The following is a 22504-nucleotide window of genomic DNA, read 5'->3' on the forward strand; positions in this document are numbered from 1 at the left end:
TCCCTTGTACATACTTGCTTCTCTTTCATGCTCGGCAGTAGTAAACATATTTCAAAACACAAGAATTAAAATTGTAGATGAGGGATGTTGCTGGCTACTTTATTCAGATTGACCTTACTTGGAGGCCAGGGTGTGGATATATTTTAGAGAAAGGCTACAAAAAATAAGTATTAGATGTGACCTTCAAGAGAGATCTGGTGATGAAATGTTACCACCACTGTGTGTTTTATCAGAAGGACAATATGTATTTTTAATTGGGAAAAACTGTAGAATGGGTTTTTTTTAGTATGTGGTTGGTTGGTGGGTTTTTTGGTTTTTTTTTATTATAAAACTTCAGTTCCCCTTCTCAAGGATATACATTAGTCCTTAAATAATCAGAATGCTGGGAATGATTTGGCATGACAGCTGAAGAAAACATCTGTAATCCCTTCTGACAACATAAGTTATTTAGTATTTTTAAAGTTAATTCAATATTTCTGAATGTAATAATATTCAGAAATTCCTTGCACAAAACAAATCTATTATTGAAGAACTGTGCTTATTATTTATTGTATTTAGCTTCCCCACAGTATGGGTTTTAAGGTTTTGTAAAAGAAGCTGGCTATTAGTGCCAGAGGCCAGCAGATAATGAGATGACTTATTCCTCAGCTCGAAGGGGCTATTACAATAATTTATTTTTAAGATGTCAAATGCATTATATATGCAGATAAAATTAACAGGAATATAGCATGTCATTTTTGTATTGCTATGATTTATTTCTGCAAATAATAAAAAAAAACCCCACAGTTACTCCCTGAGTCATGACAATATGATTGAGAGCTGGTTGAGCATCCACCTCCTTGAGTAGGCTGTGTTGTCACCAAATGTATACTCCTGTAATCTACAAACCAAATGTAAGACAGTAAAATTTATTCAAGCAAGAAATACAAATTTACCTCTCTCTGATCAGGATTCCCACCAATTCATCATTTTAATGTATGCTTTGCCTCAGCATAAAAGCCTGCTTAAAGGGCTTTAACTTACTCTGATATGACATGTTGAACAAAGTAACACTATTTAGGGAACAAGCCCTGTTGCAGTTATCACCACTGTTAACTTGATGAATTCTAATACTGAAAATAATTTACTGAAAATGACCTGCTGAAGGTATCACCTATTCAGTGAGGAGGCAGGGGGGAGTAAATTCCCCTCATAACTCAGCTGCAGAACCAAATGAAGGTCACAGGGTCACATTTCAATACTGAGCTTGTTTTCACATGTGTTATCTCTAGTGTATGACCTTCTGACTTTGTTATTTAGTATGTTTGGTATATTGATTAGCAAAGGTTTTGTTAGTTCACAATGCTGGGAAAACACAGTTGAGGCATCCCTTGGGTCTTATTTACTGTATTAAGAATTGTCCTTTAGACACAATTTGTTATTGTTTGTTTCTCCCTGCTGCATCTGTAGTCGTCTACATCTTCAAAGTTGGTTCAGTATGAGTAAATAAATTGGTATTTTATGTTAAGTATAGGAGAATATACCTTTGGAACCCGGTTGTATGATGTTAGTATTGCTGGATTCTGAGTTAGTAGAGCAGTACAACAATACATGTAAATCACAATGCCAGGATAAATTGTACTTTGCAGAATACAGCAGTTTCTATATATAGTTGAATCACCATATGAATGTGATTCCTATCGCTAGTCTGTGTAGTAGTCTCATTGTTGTGACACTGGGTGTCCCCCGGATGGAATACATGGAGTGTGCAGTCAGCCCAAGCCCACTGGTATCCAAAGCTCTTTTTGTTCAGAGTTGTGTTATTTAATACTCTGTGTTTGGTGGAAGTGTGAATACACCCCTGGTGCTAGTCCGGCAGGTGCAGGAAGACATTTGGTCTCTTTGCATTAACTTGGGGATGAACACTGGTTGGTTCATTTAATAACAACAACCAGTTGCTGATCCACTAAGCTGATATATTTATCTAGATCCAAGTCCCCCTGTGGGCCTGTTTGTAGGGAGCCAAGTTCAGCTGCTTTTGTAGCAGCTGTCACCAGAGACTCGCTGCATCCTGCCATGAGCCTTGGGAGCACACTGCCCTTGGCCACCTCCTCAGAGTCTTCTCCCATTGTAGGGCTTCAGTGCTTGATCACAGCTCCTCAAAACCACGCACAATGATAATTTAACATCTGTCCACAACCTCAGGCAAGTCTTACTGGGATCTTTGCAAGAAATCCTTCTTTCTACAAGTAAGTCAAGCTATATCCCTAGTGCAGCTAGAGTCCTCACTACACATAAATGCAACACAGATATCTCATGTAGCGAATTACAGTGATGGTTCACAAGATTAAAACCACTTCAGGCAAGATGGTCTGAATTCTTAGGATTTCAGCAACCACTGTGGATGCTGTAGGTCTAAGACAGATCAGATAAAAAAGAGATGGTGATTTTTTTGATTAATATTATATTCAAGGAAATAAAAAGATTAATAATTGAATAAAAAATGAACCCCAGGATAGCTACTCCAATGTCCTGCTGTTGGACTACAGCATGCCCAGCACAGCCTCTGTGTCTGTCTCTCTAGCATGTAGAATGAATCTTGTGGCTCTTGATCCCCCAGTATTCTTGGAGGGTGGTTCATGGGCTCAGGATTGTTGATACTGTATCAGCTGTATTGCTTTTGGCTCCAGTTTTTAAATAAAATGATTCCTCGCGTAATTTTTCTATCATATACTGGTGCTTAAAGTGTGTAGTAAAATAGAGATTTAATGGAAATGTCAAAATGATCCAAACATTTTTCTCTTTGTGTTACTTAGAGAGAGTCTACTTTTGAGAGTCTAATTTTTTGTTCAGGGCTTTGACTAATGGTACAGGCTTATTGTGTAGAACTACATTTTCAAGTTTTTATTATTTTATACAACTTTTATGGAATGACTTTGTGAATTTTTTTATGAAATAAATATCTGCATCTTCTAAGTTTAGTACTGACTATTTCCTATGGAACTTTTGTATGACAAATTAATATCAGTATTTAACCTTGTAAAATATATGACCTGTGGCAGGGAATGGAAAGGATTTAGCAGGTACACAATAAAAAATGGACTCAGTTGTCTTTCACTGAAATGATTGCAGTCTCGTACCTGTGCTATTTTTTATTTTCTTTCTATTCTTTGTTATTAAAAAAATTATATATACTATTCATTGAATAGCTACAAAAGCATTAAAGTAAAAATCTTAGAATGTATCTTTTTCTGCAGATATCCATCCTGTATCCTTAGTTATAGTGTGAGTTAGGGTTCTTTGCAAAACTTCTGTTTTGGGGCAGCCTGGAGTAAACACAAGCTTCTTGCTGCTTCAGGAGTTACCTACAAGACAATGGAGACCACTCAGTTTTGTTCCCCAAATACCGTGCTGACTGGAGGTCCTCTCTAGCACCCTCAGCAAGCTTGCAGATGACACCATGCTGAGTGGTGCTCTTGACACACCTGAATGATGGGGATGCCGTGCAGAGGGACCTGGACTAGCTGGAGAAACGGGCTCTTGGGAACCTTTTGCTGTTTAACAAGACCCAGTGCAAGGTGCTGTACCTGGGTTGGGTCAGCCTCTGGTATCAACACAGTCTGGGGGTGAACAGACGGAGAAACAGCCCTGGGGAGAAGGACTTGGGGGTGCTGGTGCATGACAGGCTGGACCCAGAAATAGGCACTTGCAGCCCAGAAAGTCACTTGGTTCCTGGTCTGCATGCAGAGCAGTGTGGCCAGCAGGGTGAGGGAGGGGGTTCTGCCCCTCTGCCCTGGAGAGATCCCACCTGCAGTGCTGCATCCGGCCTGGAGGTCCCCAGGACATCAGCCTGTTGGAGTGATTCCAGAAGGAGGCATACTGAGGTGGTTAGAGGGATGGAGCACCTCTCCTGTGAGGAAGGTCTGATAGAACTTGATCTGTTCAGCCTAGGGAAGAGAAGGCTTTGTGGTGACCTGATTGCAATCTTCTGGTACCTGAAGGGAGCCTACAATGCACACAGAGAGGGATTTTTTACATGTAGTGACAGAACTAGGGGAGATGGCCATACAAAGAGAGGTAGGTTGGATTAAGTGTTAAAAAGAAATTTTTTACTTCAAGGGTGGTGAGACAATTGGAATAGGCTGACCAGAGAAGCTCTGTGGATGCCCCATGCTTGAAGGTGTTCAGGGCCGGTGTGGATGGGGCTCATTGTGGATGGGGCTCTGAGAAACCTGGTCTTGTGGGAGGTGTCCCTGCCCATGGCAGGAGAGTTAGAACTAAATGATCTTTAAGGTCCTTTCCAACTCAATTAATTTTTGATTCTATGGTTCTAATTCTGGAAAAGCCTTTTCTGCATCATCTGATCTATTTCTTTTCTGCTTCCATTTTTTTTCTCTTTTAACTTCAATTTTTTTTTTTTTTTTTTTTTTTTTTTTTTTTTTTTTTTTTTTTTTTTTTTTTTTTTTTTTTTTTTTTGTGTGTGTGTGTGTTGTTCTGTTTTGCTTGCAAATGCCAGAAACTTCTAGGGTTCTAGTTCTTCTTGCCCCTTACTAGATCAGTAAAGCTTGGGAATGAAAAGCACATTAAATAAGCTGGCTTCAGAAAAGCTGGATGCTGGGGAAAGTTAACACTCACTTTAAAAAATCTGATTTAACACAGTTCTTGGTTTCTCTGCTCACTGTAAATAATATCCTTATAGAAATTGTTTATCATGGCAAGGAAACAGTTTCACTAACACAGTGTTACAGTTAATTGCTGTTGCTGTTTCAGCCACATTAATCACACAAAAAAATCTTACTCGGGGTGCATTGATAATAACAGCATCTTTAGCAAATTTAAAGAAACCTCCCTGTAAAAGTGACCTATGATAATTCTCTGGAAATCATGAGACATGTGCCTGGTCTTCTGGGGTGTTTCAAGAAAGAAAATAAGGATTTCATCTGTGCGATGATAAATATTTGCCATTTTGCAGTTACCAGCATATGAGTGTCATAAATACATAGTAGTTCAAAGTCTTGAATATATTTTTGTTACTAATATATCTTTCTTCTTCCATAATGAGTATAATTTTTTTTCTTATCTAAAAATTATTAACTGTTCAGTTGTATAATTTATGTTTAATTCATTGGGAAGAAGAGAACCTAAAGGAAAGTACTGGGGGGTTTTTGTGGGGGACAGTAATTTATAATATGTCCAAATTTTACTCCTCTTGTCTACAATGAGAATTACAAAAACATTGGCACACATTTATATCTAATGCCTGACATACACAGTTTCAACCAGAAATTTTTGTTCATAATTCTCATTCTTCTTATATGAATTTAATTTTGCTGCTAAGTTCCTCCAAATACCTTTCTAAATATCAGACCAAATTACCTATTTCTGTAAATTTTTGGCCCTTTAGCTTTCAATGGTATTTTATTTTTAATTTCTTTCACTGCTTGGAGCTCCCACATGCCATTACAAAGGCGTGGTTTTAGTTGGATGATTGGCTTAACATATTTAATGGCTTTATTTAAATAAATCTTGTTCTGATTATATTCTTGTCCCACATTGATCACTTGCCTAAGCTGACACAATTGGGTTCATAAGGTGTTCAAGTGTGTAACTGGATGGACATGTTGGCATTATACATAACATTTTATCCCTAATCATTGTAAAAAAAACCAAAAAAAACCAAACAAACAAACAAAAAAAAACCCACCAAAAAAACCAACCAGTTAAAAGTCTTACTGAGTTCAGTGAGGTTATTTGCATACAGAATTATTAATACTCGTCAATTCATACAATGATAAAATCTGTGTATGGCGCATATGCTGTGAGAAATTGTACCTATTTACCAGTGCTGCTGCCCATACCACTCTAAACAGAGTGTGAGGGAAAACTGTGATCAGAATTTGGCAGGCTTCCACCATATCTGAAAACACCACACAGCTTGTAATGCCAATATACTGTAAAGGAACATTATGTGTTAAAATCCTTTTGGTTCATTTCTAAAAGGCTCATCTGATGTATACTATACTCAGACTCAGCATTTCTGATCTGCTGGTATCTGCTTCCACCATCTGCTTTTGCAGAACTATTTTTACCTTAACAAGTATCAGTGGCTGCCACTGAGTGGCCCTTTGATGTGCAGTCAATCACAGACAAGAATAAAATTGCATAATAGATTATAATTTCCTGTCTGATCATAAGCTCTGCTTTTTATGCTGGGCGATTTCCTTCAACCTAATTGACAAATGCGCTGGCACAGGCAGTGATGGGCTGCAGCTGCCTGCGGTTTGTCAGAAAGACAGAAGGAAAGGAAATCTTGAGAAGCATTGAGGTGCTCGTGACACCGAGATGGATCTTCTGCTGGGAATATTCATAGTTAAAATGAAGAACTTGTATTTTTTTTCAGCAAGAAGGCTGCCCATTCTTACAGGATTTAAAATACGTTTGGAAAAAAATCACGTGGAAAACCAAGTTGCTCTTCTAGCATCGTTCCTCCTACCAAGGAACAATGGAAACACAGCACAAAGCCCAAAATAATAACCTAATACTGGCCTACCACATTTTCTTCAGCAAGCTGAAATAATTGGTGAGCACAGTTAGCCTTTAAAACCAAAGTTAAGAATGACTCTTCTCTTTGCAACTGTATTGCATGTCGTATGCCTCACAGAAATGACGGTGCATTTTTGTCTTCCACCCACCATTGTAAGGTGTGCCAACTGGCATTTCTGCAAGAGAACTTGTGGAACTGTGCTATGGAGGTAGATTTTGGCAGCAGTGACTCATTCACAAAGGTTGGATGTTAGGTGCAGTCTGTACTAGCTGCCTCTCACAAAGCTTCAGTTGTTCCAATGAAAAATAGCCCATGTAGAGAATTACATGTAATCAGACATAGATTTATTTTTCTTCTTCAGAAATTTTAACTTCATGCCTTGCTTAGAATTCTTTGAATTTTCATTCTGAGCTCCTGGGAAAATTTTCTGGGGGACTTGTGTTAATTTTGATCTAATGAAATGAATATTTTAACTTTATAAACTGTTTTAAAACAAGCAAGAAGAAACAGATTCATCCTGTCATCATCAATTCAGCTGTTATTTCACATTTTAATTTATGTGTATCTTGCTTTTGACATAGTAAATCTTTTGAATAATTTTCCTTATTTGGCATTCTCAACATTATAGATGCCCAGAAAATCCTTGGCTTCAGTACATGTGGCAGGGGAAATTGCTATTCTGGGGGAATTATGACATAACTAGGTAAACAGTTTTCATGTTCTGATCTTTAAGACATTTTGGTCCATCATGACAATAAGCTAAAACTTCAGATTATGAAGCCTCCATTTTTAAATGTATGGAATTACTTTATATAGATATCTTTGTCTTTTATTTTAAAATACGTTGTAGTTTATTAGCTTTTTTGTGAAATATACATTGAAATTCTAAACTTGCAAGCCTTGAAATATTGGAGTTTGCATCATCTGTGGACCTAGATTTAACCAAGAGAGAAATCATTATATTATCTTCCTCAAAGTTGCTGATGTGTTGGACAGTAAAGGTAAATCCAGCAAAACAGTAATGGCAGAGAAAACAGCAAAAAACTTATTCAGTACATTTATGGCACAGCACAGCTCCACATGGTCTCCAGTATTTGCTGTGCTTATGTATAATTTATACATGCATTGTCTGCCTAGAGTTGGTTTAAAAAGACCCAAACAACAAATCAGAAACAAAGTTGTTTGTATGTGAAATATCTCACAATTTTCTCCCCATCATATTCAATTGTACATCACCATTTTTCAGTCTCTTGAGAGACCTCCTGCTGTATTTTGGCATTTCATTGTTTGGAGTTTTTAACTTTTCATTTTTTTAATAGTGTTTGAGGCATGTGTGCTCAGTAAGCATTTTTGTGAATTGAAGCTCACAGTCTTACTTGGCAACCTCATGTCTGTGTCTACTCAGTGAGTGGGATTTGAAATCTGTGCTGAAATAATATCATCTGAGTTGAGGGGTTTTATCATAAATATATATATACTTATATATAATAATACATTAATACATTTAAGGGGAGTTTGTAAATGACTATACTGTGTAAGTTTTAAACAGGCCAAATAAATTTCTCTGTGTATGTGTTCAGACAATATAGTGAGTTTTTAGGATTTTTGTGTGACACTGCAATATTTGAAATGGTGTATCTCTTTTTCTGCTAACTAGCAGTTTTATATTAGGAATGTCAGACTATTTTTGGCAATCAGTTTGGGCCATATGTTTTTTCCTCTCATAAGTGGCTGCTGGGTATTTTGTGTCAGGGACTTAAAGGTGCTTGTTATTTGGCTGTGACATACATAGGAAAAGTGGATGGATGGTAAAAAGAACCTAAACAAGGGTAGGAAGAGCTTTGAAAAGCTCAAGAGGGAGAAAATTATCTTCTATATATGGTAAATCTTCAAGCTTAGCTACAAGAACTTCTATTTTTACAAATTCAGAAGAAAAGCTGGGTACATGTTCCTATGATACAATCATAAATTTCTTTGGCTACCCATCATTTTGCAGTTCTCTTTTGATTTAGGAGGTTAAATTGTACTGCCAGCTTTGGTGGTTTTACCAAAGCTAGTGTGATTATTTATGGTCTTTATCCCCTCTTTACATCCTTGACAGATGTAATTTTGCCTTAAGAATTCAACTTGAACCCATAGGGTGGACTCCAAGTTGCTGCAGAAATGGTGTGGCTGAGGCAGGGACTGTGACCCCAGGGGCCCTGGGCAGAGCGTGGAGCCCCTGGGGAAGGCAGGCAGGGACAGTCAGGGCTGGTGGTGTCCCCAGTGCCCTCCCTGGTAGTCTTTTCAGGCTGCTCTGCCACTGCCGTGGTTTGACTTGTGAGAAACGGGTCTTGGGGAAGGAAAAATGTCCCAGAACATCAAAGCTTATTTTTCTGCTAGGCAAGAACTATTTATCAGTAAATTGGTAAAATGGAAAGATATTTAAGAAAAAAAAGAGGTGGCAGATTGTATCCTTAAAATTAAGTTCTTGGTAAAGAAAATCAATTTCATTTACCTATTGTGCTTTTTAAAACAAATCAGGACATGATTGTAATGGTACTGGGGTCTCCCCTAATGGAATGAGTAAAAGCAAAGAAATGTGGGCATTCAAAAGCTAACATTAGATCTGCAGACACCAAGGAAAGAAGCTCTGTTAGTTTTCTGTTCTCCAGAGCAGCCAGCCTCATCCTCTCCCTTCAAGCAGTGCATTCACCATGTAGCAGTTGTACAGCCCACTGTCCTGGGCTTAGCAGGGCTGGAACAACGCTTATTCCCTGCAGGTTTGGCTTGGTGTGATTTGCTGTAGTTCTTGTAAAAATGAAATGAAGTGAAACCAAATGTTTCCTTGTCAGTAGGTAGGTATCTGGATACATTTTCTCTGGGACTTTTGTTTTTTTGTTATATGTGGAACTAATCTGTTTCTATATAGCCATTCCAATGATATATATATGCCATTTTAATCCACATTATAATGTGGATTTATTAATTTTTAGACTTCTTTTGCTCTATACTGAGCATCTAACATACTTCACAAGGTGAGACATCTCCTTCCTTAGTCAAGTCTGACAGCTGCCATATTTACCATACATTTGTTTGACTGGAACTTCAGCTGTCCAACCATGCTTCTGGTATTTAGTTGCATGTAGATACTACAAGAAAATGATATTAAATTTCATGTGGAACTCAGAATAGGTGTAGCTGTTAAAATGGTGGAATCTCCCTACTGAAGTCTTTACCTTAAAGCTATTGCAGCATGTCCTACTTCAGATTTTCTGACCCTCTTATGCATGCTGTCATTGCAAAAATACTGACCCATTCTTTCACATGACAGGGGTAATTTAAAAGCTGCAGAGGTATACATTTTATTTTTAAGTGTAATACTTCTTATTAATACAGAAAGCTGTAGCATATGGCTTGAAATTGTGGAATTGAAAGACTCTTATCCATATCCAAGCACATTATAGAACAGTATGCATCTATTTAAAATGAAACATGAATTTAGGTTGATTATGTATCAAGGAAGTTCATGACAGCTTGGTGCTGACATAAGCAGCCAGTAAATCAGGGTGAAAATAGCTAGGAAAATAGTATTTTTAAAGAGACTTATAAAGGAAATGCCAACATAATTGTAGCGTTGAGTTAGCTAGCTATGCATTCCTCTAACTTAAAGAGTATAGTAAAACTGAGTGAATTAATCACAGGAAATAATTTACTGGACGAATTTAGCATGTGTCTTGGATTAAAAGGCGTATTTCCTAGAACAAAATTAGGTTACTATGAGAATTGCTGAGTTTAAAAATTTCCTCACTGCAATAGAAGAAAGCTACTGCATGTGCACACATAGCTCTGGAGGAAAAAAAGAGACTAGTGCTGAGGTCTAGTCTTTATTTACCTCTGTTCTTGGTTTGGATTACTTGGTAGCATGAAGAATCAGGAGGAAACTGTTAACCTGCCTGCTTGTTACTCAATATTACATTTTATTGGGTGTGTGTACAGAAACACTAACCCAGGACATCTACAGAAGAGCACTCTTCTTCAGAGAAGACTGCTAAAACCCTGTTAAAAAAAAACCCCAAACCAGCTGTGAATGTATTATTGTCTCCAGCAGCAACCATAAGCAGAGACCTTTCTGAAGAAAGACCATAGGGCTGGCATGGATGGTATTTCTCCCTGATGTCCTTCCAACTATTTTTAACTCAAATGACAGGAGCTTTAAAATGTATTTTCCTAAAAATGAGGGGGGAGTGTGTATGGAAGTTGTGTGATGGTATCTGTTATTTTTTACTTTCCTTGTAGTCATAAGTTCCTCTTTGCCTCAGCATATGACTGAAAGGTGTTGCTTTTCTGAGCTCAAAACCTACATATAAACTATTTGTTACATACTTGGGTACATTATTCTTTTGTTAGATTACTGAGCTGCCTGAAACTGCCCAGTTCTTTTCTCCCCTTGAGCCAAATGCATACATCATGCATTTACCACTTCTCTGGCAGAATTTTTCAGAAGGCCTACTGCTAGTAGTATGGGCAAACATAGAGCTTTTGCCTCTTTTGAGGCATGGCTCATATAAATTTAATAATCTTGTGGTGGAGGTGAATCTCCTGTCCCTACTCACCTTTTGTGTGCTGCTCATGACTTTGTATTAAACTGTCATCCAGTACATATTTAGAATTTATGAATAATAATGTCTTGCTTTCCCTAAACAGTAGTTTGATCAAAAGATACTTGTTGTTTTTATTTTAAAAGTAAATAAAAACATCAGAAATCTCCATCCTAAAATTTGCATTAAAGATCAAGGAAGATATTTTTGTGATGTTCATTTGGTGTTAGCCAGCACTAAACGTGTTTTCCTGAGAGGCGATTCCTTTCACCAAGGGTGAGGTTTTATAGACGTTGTTTATTTTAGATTACTGCATCGCTCTGTGTGACTACATCATAAAATCATTCGTTAGGTGAAGGTAATTTACAAATGATCAGAAGCAACCAAATTACTCCAGCTTAATGAGTTGCCACTTATTGCCTGTGTAGGCTCTTTTTCTGCTGCGACTGTGAAGTTGGCTAACATTAATGTGCATTAATTTTATTTCACAAATGCAGTGATGGAGGAGACCTAATCCTTCCAGTTATCATGGCTCAGTGGCGAGTGTTAACACATTAAGTCAGGGTTAACTTCATTGCATATACCTGTCAGCCTGGACCTGGTGCAAAACATACACCAGGGCATTTTTCCAGGAAAATGTCATACCAATGCATCGATAGCTGCAGTGGCAACCCACTCATCTTGAGGCAGTGTTCAAGCTGTTGATTTCTAGCCATATAGACTGAAATGTGTGAAATCATTTATTTCTGAGACACTGTCTCCCTCCGTGTGTAGACAGCAGAGGTTCTGTAGCTGGATTTCCTTCTCCAAAGAAGGAAAATTTTGGCAGAATGTTCATTGCACAGGCATCAAGACTTGGGAACCTACTATCTCAACTTGGCTCCATATTGTCAGAACTTGGCAACTTTTTTGATGAAAAGACATCTGTTTGAGAGTTTTCTTGGAGAGTGCATAGGATATTTTTGCTAATTGATGAAAGGGATACATGAATTGCTATGGGACTGGTTATTCCAATGACTGTGAGATTTGATCACATATTTATATTAAGGAAAAAATCGGGCTAGCCAGCTGGCCAGAGCTTTGTGACAGTGACAGCTGCCAAAGTGGCACTGATGCAGTAGGAGTGGGGTAGGAACTGAAGAGGAGCTGACTGAACCACCCTGCTCTCCAGTGCTCTTGGGAACCAAAGGCGTTGGGAAGGTCTCCTGCTCCAGTGCAAAACCTAAATGCACAGGTCTGTGAAGAAAAGGACTACATCACTTCCAGGCTGCTTATGTTCCTGTGGAATGTCAAAGCACAAAGAGCTTTGCACCAAGTTGCTTAACCATTTGACTGGACTTGCATTAACATGTACTCACTGGTTGTGTAATATAAGCCTGACACAACTCCAAGTTACTCCTTTCCAGTCCTGACCTCAGTTTGCAGAGGATCTTCAACCCATATTTTTCAATTTTTTGTTTCTCTTTAGTCTCTTACTTTACTTCTTTCACTTTTTATCAGTTTTCTTAGCACCAGGAAATAGCAATAAGAAGTTGTGGAATGAGATTTAGTGCCACACCATTATCTTGTGCTCTGCTGGTAATTTCTCACACTGCATATATCCTACAGCTGCATTTCTACAATTTAGTTTGTAGAAATTCCAAGCAGCAACTGATATTGACTGGGGTTTATAAAGTGTCCACAAATGTATCTAATACTAATTGAGTCTAAAGATTAAAAGGCTAGAACAATATCTTGTATGATTGAGGATGCAGCAACCTCAGGGATATGAAAAATATGGTTTATGTATTTTTATTTTATGCACTGAAATAAAAAAAAAGGTACTTGGAACATCTGACTTCATCCTGTGTCTTGAGAGGTGACACACAGGTAATAGAGGGACTTCCAGAACATTTCTATCCTATTTGATCAGGAGGCAAGGGGTTTATGTTGTCTTGATTCCTACCTTCTCTTGCTTTACTTATCCTTTCTGTGAATTTTCCTGGTTTTAATCTGTACTAAGCTGGTTAGCTATACTGGATAAATTATTAATCACAGTTTATGAGAAAAATTTAATACTGAAAAGGAAGGGATAATACTTTCAAGTGTGACGTAGTCTAGATGTAGGTTTTTGAGCTAAGAAGAGTTGTGTTCTCAAGTCATGTGCTGAGGCAAAGAGGATCTGACCATCACAGGTATTGTCACAAGATCTTTTTTCCCCAAATCTTAGGAAAATAATATTTCAAAGATTTTCTTGCCTGACCTCAGTAGAGAAAGTGCTTTTAAAATTAAGAAAAAAAAGTTTCCCATACTTCACACTGTGTTTAGGGTAAACATTAGTGACATTATATTTTTTCCAGAGGAAGAACGGGGAATTAGATCCTATTGCTTAAGGTCTTTAAGTATGTGCGTTCTTTTGCCACAAATGATATGTGTATTTTACAGCTTTTCTTTGGTGTGCTGCAAAGCAGGATTGTGCAGTTCATTACTTTAGGAAGAAAAGGAATTGGCTATTTTATGTCAAAACCAGAAAGGAAATTTGTGTGGTGCATGCAGCAATGTAAAGCCATCTACAGCTTCCTTTCATTCTTGCCACAGTTCCATTGCTTTGGTTCTCTGTATCAGGATGTGCCTTCACAGTTTGTTCACAGGCAAGGCCTCAGCTTCTCCAGTATTGGACATTTATCTTCTCCATTCAGAACTGGAGAACCTGTTGGATTAATAACAATGAGGATTAAAGCTCTGGGACTTTTGATATGACTCGCCAAAAAAGATGGACTGCTGAATCCCAGGGCTCTGGAATGTGGCCTGCTGAGATTCCAGCAGGGGTCCCTGCCCCCAAGGTTTCTTCCAAGTTTCACTGAAATTCTGCAGCTCTCCTACACACCTGTACCATGTACTTCTGTCTGAGTAACTCTGTTTATTTCTTTTGGGTTTCTGCCAGCAGTTTAGGCCTCAGGTAAATTCTCTTATCGTTAAGTCAATATTTATTTAAATTCCAGCGGACAAACTTGAAATTCTAAATCATTTCAACATATGTATTGTTTGGAAGAGGTCTGGAGTGTCTGCACAACCTCGCCTGTGATTGCTTGAATAATGTGTGTTGTTAAGAATATCAGCTTGGTATTGATTATTTATTGAGGTGAAATGTCAAAAAGAAAATAAGTTTATTTTTCCTAAAAAGACAGCTTGAAGTATTATATTAATGAAATTCTGGTTTTATTTCACACACTGAAGGTTTGTATTCGATCTTTTTATGCTCTGTGAAAGTGAGCAAAGGTCTCTTCTGTTCTTTTACATTAAAAAGAGTTGTAGGATAGCAGACTATATAATAGAATAAAAGTGCTTAAAGGCAAAATATTTGTGGTTTAGATTTTTCCAGCAAGGAAATTTGGCATTTTAGCATTTTTTTCTGAGTTAGCTCTTCAGGCTTCCGTGCTGTGAAGTGCAAAATGATACACTCACACCCATTTCCCATGTTTGCTTGTGGTAAGAATTGTGAGACTGAATTTCTGATACCTCATACACATTGGGAGGAGGAGCATGTACCTGTTGTAACGACACAAAAATAAATTTACTTGAGAGAAGGATTTGGGATTCTTCATGTCAAACTTGACGTATATTTCTAGTAAGTGTGTTGGGTTTATATTGCCTTTGAAAATAAATACCACTGAGCAATTAATTTAAATGGTGTTTTTTTTATACTTCTTTTATCAAGCACTTTCCTTTTACCACATTTGATTTGCAGTCACTGCATCTGCTGAATTTTTTGGTTTTTTTTTTCATTTCCAAAACCAACAGCATTGGCTTTTGCAAGACTAAAGAGAAAGAGGGTGATGTGTTAATTAGGAAGAGCTCTTTGGAGATAGACATGTATGCATTTTATGTGTATATGTGAGCATATCTATATAATAGACACAAAATATAATAAAAATATATAGACATATATAGCCACAGTGTAGCATATTAAAAAAGTATAATCCCCATTGATTTAACTATGTATTTTGTTATTGACATAGATAATTTTATTTACAGTTGAGCATTGTGTGTTCCTGGAAAGATGGGAAATGTTCAATTGCCATTGGCTGTAACTGCTTTTTGTCATATATATCCTCCTTTGGTCTCCAAACCATAATCAAAATAAAATTCAAATTCTACTGATTCTTCTGAGCAGTCTGAATATACAACTTGCACAGCTATCTCCAGAACACCCTTGAATAAAAATTAAACCCCATAATGAGATGTACTTCAGGAAGCTGCATAACACACTGCAGGGCACCTGTCGAACACTGCGTTGTGCAATCTTACCCTGCATTTTGGTACATTAGAAGGGTGTTTTCAAGTACAAAACTTAAAATGTTGCATTTAATTTTATTGGAATATGGCATTATCTCTTAAAGCCGGATCTGAATTGAAGATGTGAAACTGCAAATACTTACAACATTGGTGGCTGAGAAAAACAATGATGGCAACCTCAGCCATATTCAAATGTTCTTAAAGGATCCTAACACCTTTGGACTTGTCTGGTAGACTGTATGTTGGAAAAATAATAAGACTCCTATTTTTAGCTTTAAAACTAGTTATTTCTTTAATCTCTTTAAGTACTTTTGAGTTTGTTTGTTAGTCATTAGAAATGCAAAGGAGTAGCATCTTCAACTAAAACATTGCAGAGGGAATAGGAAAAAATCTTTAAAAAGACTGGTTGTTGCAATCAATACCCAGGTAGTTTAGGTGACAGGTATAATTGATATAAATGATTTTTTATATATATTGAGTTTTGCTATTTCCTTTGCTTCCTGCCTGTGAAGGTATGAGTCGAAGCAGTCCACTGGGAACCTGTCTACTGTACATACAACCTCTGTGACCGATATGGATGTAATGAAGTTTTTTTTCTTGTTTCATAAGTCTTGCAGTCATTCCCTTGACCAAGGGCTCAACAAGCACATTCAGGCTCCTTATGAAAAACAGGTCTGCCAGCTCAATGGCAGGACACTTATGAGTTTGTTTGCCAGGCTTCTGTGGGTGTATAAACCAGTTGCTGCAGCTCTAAAAATGATATGACTGGTGCAGCAGTGATTTTCTGCACTGAAGGTGGATGCTGACAGGAGTTATGTACTGCAGATATTTTAGTGAACTCTGAAAAGACTGTGCTGTAATACAACACTCCCAGATATGGAATTCTGTGGTTCTGATTTCTTCTAGCATGTGATTTCCTCTCCATCATTATCTTCTGTAGAATTATATTTGTGGGAAACCAGTCTGTATGACTGTGCTTTACCTTGTAACAAGGAATTGTTTTTCCTTGTTTAATTTAATGTATTTTGGCTCCAGAGCATACCTCAGTGTCCTGCATTTATTTGTTATATGTGTTGGGCAGTGCACGAGGGGCACAGAAAGTGCATGTGCCCTGTGCCTGTGAAGGTTAGGACTGAACTTAATATCTATTATGCCAGGCAGCAACTACTTGGACAGCTGCCTAGCTGGGTTTCTTTTGGTTCTAAATGCTCTATGTCATTTCTAGTACTGCCAAGGGGAAACACATGAGTTTTATTTATTGGTCACTAACTGTTCTGTGAGGGGGTTAAAAATACCACACTGGAGTATTAATAGCTTTTCTCTGAAAATAGTAAATGCACTGGAGTATTAATAGCTTTTCTCTGAAAATAGTAAATGCTTCCTGTAATTGAAGAGTAAGCTTCTCGCCGTCATTCTAGCAGAAACATGTCATGAGAAATCCTCGCTTAAAACGGTCTTTTGCTCTCGTTCAGTGTTTGTCAGGTTCAACTCCAGCCATGGCTTCCCCGTGGAGGTTGGTTCGGATTCCAGCATCCTCCAGCTGAAGGAGGCAGTTGCCCAGCGACAGGGAGTTCCAGCTGACCAGCTGCGGGTGATTTTTGCAGGGAGGGAGCTCAGCAATGACTTGACACTGCAGGTAAGAATCCCTTGGTAGCTTCTCGCCTGGACTGCTGCCAGCTACACTGCCTCTGCCTCTAATGCTGCCAATCTGATGTTCATGCCTGGGATCTAATAAAATAAATAGTGCCTGGGGATTCCTTGAACTTTACTCCACACTGCTTCATTAATTCTGACCTTCTTAATTATGCATTAAAACAGCAAGCAGGAAGGGTAGGGAAAGAGAGAGAATACGAGAGAGAGAGCACGAGAGAGAGCTGTGCCTAGTGAATAAATGTTTACTGACTACAGAAGCAAGCCATGCACAATTTCTGTATCTGTTCAATTTCTATCTTACTTATTCCATTTGAATCTTAATGAAGAAGGATGTGAATAAATTGCTCTAAATCAGGCTGCAGAGTCATCACATTTTATAGAATTTGTAACCCAATTGTGACCCCTGGAGGATAGCTACATGGCTGCTGCTTCACTGTGTGCTGCTGTGCCTGCACAGGTGTGTGATGCTGGAGGGGTGGTTCCAGATCAGAAAACCCACAAACGTGTTCTCCAAACCACTGAACTCATAAATGTGTGAAGCTAAAAGAGGAGCAGGGAGCACGGAAGAGCAGCTATAAGTAGGTATCTGAATTTCGGCTCCTGAAGGTTAGCAAACCGTGCTCTTCAATAAATGCACAGGAGTGTTCATCTGTAGTGAGAAGTAAGAACCACTGAAAGAGCAATGCAAGTTGCTCTTTGCTGCTGCTACCAGTGCAGCTGCAGTTGCTTTATAAGTAGTTTTGTTTATCCTGTGTGTGCATTTGGCAGATCACTCCAATAGCCAGGGTTTAGCATAAATGTGATCACACATTTAAGACAATTGGGAAACTTGGGGAAACCTACTGGCCTTTCAGCAGAGTGGAAATACTGATTTAATGAAATTTCCCGCCTTCTACAGTGGTATCAAAGAGCTGCAGATACAACCTGTAGTAGCGTGGGTGATTGCATAAAAGATCCCTCACATGCAGAACTATTCAGATTAATTTGTACTCGTATTTCAGACATACTGTTGTACTCAGAATGGCTGCTAAGCCTGAGTACAGAAAGTCGCTACTGTATTGATGACATATCACTGTTTCTCCTTGGATAAGGTATTTATTGCTTTACAAAGGGCTTTGGGGAGTTTCAGCACACAAAGGAAAGTGTAGAAATGTGAATTGCTGTCAGTCTCCAGTGCATCAGCTGTGAATAGTGTTGATGCATACCTGCGGTGTGCTCCACATACATGTGAAAACGTATATATAAAAGTGTAAGAGTAAAAAAGATTCATGTGAATTGTAGAAGTTGTCAGTTGCTAGGTTGGAGTGTCTGTGGTGTTCTGTCAGAAGCTTCTGAACCACTTTGCTTTTCCTGGCAAGATGCAGGTGTTGGTATTACTGCCATTTTGTGTCAGCATGAAACACAGATTTTCATCCCAGTCTGACACTTGCAGCCAAGTTTGTTGTTGGCTACAACATACAGTCTATTGCCAGGGTAAATTAAAAATTGTGTTCCGGATATACAGACCTGATGATGTAATTTCCTTGTTTTGTCATAATTATCATGTCTAATCAAGACTTTCTATTATTTAGTAAACTGGATTAAGATTCATTGCTTTGGCTCTTGGTTTTTACATCAGATAAGAAATTTAAAAGCTGTTTCAGATGGAACAATTCACACTTTGCTGTTGTGTTTCCTTTTTTTTTTTTAGTTGTGTATATTCATTTATCTTGGAAATTTGTCAACACAAGAAGAAGAGCTAAGTATTTGAGGTGTTTGGGTTCCTGTGGTAAACTGTCTGGGTTTTTTGCATAAGAAGCTAACAAAAACTTGGGTGCTAGTTAAATACTAACTGCTCACATTTATGTTGCATCTGTAGTTTAAGAATTAGCATCATATATGAGCAAATTAATTTGCTCTTGTTTTCTGTATCTGTGGATTTGGATGCAAAATAAGAAAAATTCTACTCAGCTGATGCTTTAAAGTTATTTCATTTTACAATACCATAGAATTTCCAGTAAAACCATTTTGTCCTTCCATATTTCGTAAATTACTTTTGAATTTATTTGCCCAAGGTATTGTGGAAGAATCTAGAGTTCAGGGAAAAGAACTGATGGTATTACAGATAGTGAGATTATAGAGCTCATGAGAAAAGCTGCAGTAATTGCAGGAGCATGGGGCAGGGATATAGGAAATACTCCAGGACAGCAAACTTTATTGGTTTCACAGCTCACAGAACAACTACATTTGGCTTGAGAGATACCTTAGAATCTCAGGCAGCTGATACAAAACATAACTAAGAATTTGAAAGCTATGTTTGTTTTCCTCTATGGAGAGAAGGAAAAATCTTTGCTGGTAGCTGAGACTTGTAAAAATAAATGAAGCTGGAATGGACAGATGTCAAAGAAAAATTATTATAAGAAAGAAAGTACCAAGTCAAGACCTTAAATAAGTAATTTGATATCAACAACAACAGTAAAAAAAATTGTAGGAGGCAAAGAAGTGAAATATGTGTGGAGACATTTAATTTGGTACCGCAGATGAATGTTTTTTCCTTGAAAAAAGAAAGGAAGATTAGACACTGATTCCCCTGTGCATAGGGGAGATCAGTATCTAAGCTAGCGACTAAGGGACAAGTACTGAAATTAGAGCCATGGAAAGCAAAGATTGGTAATGCCTGGATGAAGAATGAGACCTGCAAATTTGAATCTCATAAGAAGGAATTAGAGCAGTAAGCTGATTCCTCAAAGCCTAGCAAACAGTGTCACTTAAGGGTGCTAAACACCCTGAAGAATGATGAGCTCCCTGCTGATTACAGTTCACTTTGAAATGAGTAGACATAATTAATTAATATAGACCCAAAAATAGGAGTTCTTTCAACAGGTTTTCATGAGTATGGAAGAATAGTGGAAAGATCTTCCTGTAGATTCCTAAGTTGGAAAGAAGAACAGAACCATATCAGAGTCACCAAGAGATCAAGCAGGAGGTAACTGCATATCAGGGACCTTGGAGTGTTCTGAGAGGAGCCGGCTGCTTTATAGATTGTCATTGCCTCAGAGAATGGCAAAATTAGTTAACAAAGCTTCTGGTAGTAAAGTCTGCAGTATGTATTGATAAACAATTTTGCTCAGTGCAAGCCATTTGAAACTTAGTACTGATAATAGCAGTAGTATTATATCAGTACAGACTTCCTCTTTCTTGGAGAACTCAGAGTCCTCTTGTGTGGAGGAGCTCTTTGCAAACAGTTTGCAGAAGAGATTCCTTACCTTGCAGAGCTTATAGTGTAAATGAATAAAGCAGACAAATGATGTGATGGGAATCAGTAGCTTAGCTTGTTCTCAGTCAGTAGCAAAACGGATAGAATTAGGTCTTGTTTCCCAATTCTGTACCATTTCTTTTTGATAGTGTTTCCTCTGTTAGATAAAGCTAGAAAATACTGATCTTTGAAAAAGAAAAAGACTAAGCATGTGGTAAGTAGCAGAACTTGTTAGCTTTGTGCTAACAGCTGTGCCCCGAGACAGGTTCTGAGTCAGTGTTAGCTTGCATTTGACTGCAGCATAGGCTTGAGGCTTGGAGCATAGGTTTCATGTGAATTTGGCTTTGCCTGCATCCATCCATATAGGTGCTTGCCTAAAATAATTTATACATACATTCAAGAAACAAAAACATGACTAGAAGCTATTGTTAAATACTGTAAGCTCATAAACATAACTGAAAGTAAGTAGAAAGGAATGGTACAACTGCAGTAGCAACATAGAGGATCATCTATGCAGAGAAGGGAAAAGAGAAGTGGTAGGGGAGAAACAGGTACTTAAACATTGTGTGGGATGGAATGGAATATTGCATTTCATCGAAGAAGGACCTTGTGTACATAAATGTATGGCAACTTTCTTGCTCTTTGAGCACACCAGAGCACAGTACAACAGAGCTTCCAGCAGTTCTTACATTGCCTTGTTTCATTTTACTGAGGGCTCAGAAGGAACCTGGTGACAGTGCAAAATGTGTCCCTAACCAGAAAAAAAACCCCCATGTTTAATTACAAAGTGCTGAATGATAAGATTAGATTGGGTCTTTTGACATAGTTACTGCACTGTGCTACAGTTTTATATATAGGATACAAAATCACTCCTCAGAAAAACTCTGATACTCAGCAGTTTTGTGGGTTACAGAATATTGTTGAGCCAATATTTGCATACTTAAATGCTGTTTCTAGAGAATTGCCCATACACATCCTATGTGAAATTCAAAGAGAAAAACAATTTTCTGTGTGTGCATGTTTAAATCAGTATTTTTGGTCAATATTTGATCGATCTGTGGGTCTTATTTTTTCTTGTAAAGCTGAAAGAGATGTGTATTCTACTTCGTCAAAATAGCAAAAGCTAGCTAGTTATACTTAGCTCTGTTATAGTATCAAGGAAATCTAGAGATGCTACATCAGTGTTGCCAGGTAATGTGGGCTCGGCTAAATGAGAGGTTGGCAGTGCTGCACACTCCTGGTTCTTCTTACGCCTGCAGTCTCACTTTGGCAACAGAGACGTGTGGAATAAATGTGTCCAAGGCTTGTGCTGGGCCTCATGGCATTACACACTCACAGTGCATGTGGAAAGTACCACAGAGCCATATTTACTGTGGTATTAAGTAAGGGCTAGCTTGGGCCTCCAGATTTTTTGTATTGTTACTTTCCAAAGTATTTTCCGTATTTCAACATTCCAAAGAATGTTGAAGAGCTCCCTGCTGATTACAGTTCACTTTGGAATGAGTAGAAATAATTAATTAATATAGAGCCAAGAATAGGAATTCTTTCAGAAGATTGTCATAAGTATGGAAGAATAGTGGAAAGATCTTTCTGTCAAACTGTGTAAAATTAAAAAAAAAAAAAAAGAGGATACATTGCTCATTAATTTTTCTGGCAGATCAAGAGTTAAATGCTTTTGTAGATGAGATCCTCAAGCCCAGAAATGCATTTCCAGTATGCTGTTAAATGCACTTGTGTTCTATTCTTTTTATGCTAAGTTTTCCTGGAATTAGACAATTATGAAAAATATTTAACTCTATCTAAATGAGGGGTAAATGATCTTCATATAGTTTGAAAATTTCAAAAAGTGAATGGGCCATGTGTGATGGGGGCTACAGATTCTAATTATAAAAATATGGCCTTGAAATGTTCTGAGTCCTTCTTGATTCTTTTGACATTTTTTGATGTGTTTTTGTTAGCCTGCTGATGATTGATTAAACTGCGGCGAGGTTTTTTTTGCAAGCTTTCTTCAGTGTGCACTCAGTGTAAGTGTGGTCTTAATTTCCATCTGTATCTAGGTTTTGATACCTGGATGAGTTCTGTGTTGTCTGCAAGGGATGAGTCTGGTTTAAGTGTTCCTGGCATAGGAATACTGGTGCCGCTATTCTTATAGGAGTCTTACTGACTCACAATATTTCTGGTTGACCTGTGCTGCTCTTTGAGATTAATTTCTAAATATGAGTTTATTTTGTTTTCCCC

General features: G+C 37.9%; 1 protein-coding gene across 2 annotated transcripts in view; it reads left to right on the forward strand.

Annotated features, from left to right (window-relative positions):
- Positions 1–22504, forward strand: part of PRKN (parkin RBR E3 ubiquitin protein ligase) — a 685495-nt gene that overhangs the window by 108838 nt on the left and 554153 nt on the right. Inside the window, exons 1-2 of one of the 2 annotated variants that reach the window (XM_063390621.1) lie at positions 16875–17014; positions 18033–18122. In XM_063390621.1, the coding sequence (XP_063246691.1) occupies positions 18093–18122 (30 nt within the window). In that variant the 5' untranslated portion in view covers positions 16875–17014; positions 18033–18092. Of the gene's footprint in view, positions 1–16850; positions 17015–18032; positions 18123–22504 lie in introns of those variants that run through there. The other variant, XM_063390620.1, reaches the window with a different exon arrangement.

The sequence above is a fragment of the Prinia subflava genome, chromosome 2, assembly GCF_021018805.1.
Source record: "Prinia subflava isolate CZ2003 ecotype Zambia chromosome 2, Cam_Psub_1.2, whole genome shotgun sequence".
In the NCBI taxonomy this organism is placed as follows: Eukaryota; Metazoa; Chordata; class Aves; order Passeriformes; family Cisticolidae; genus Prinia; species Prinia subflava.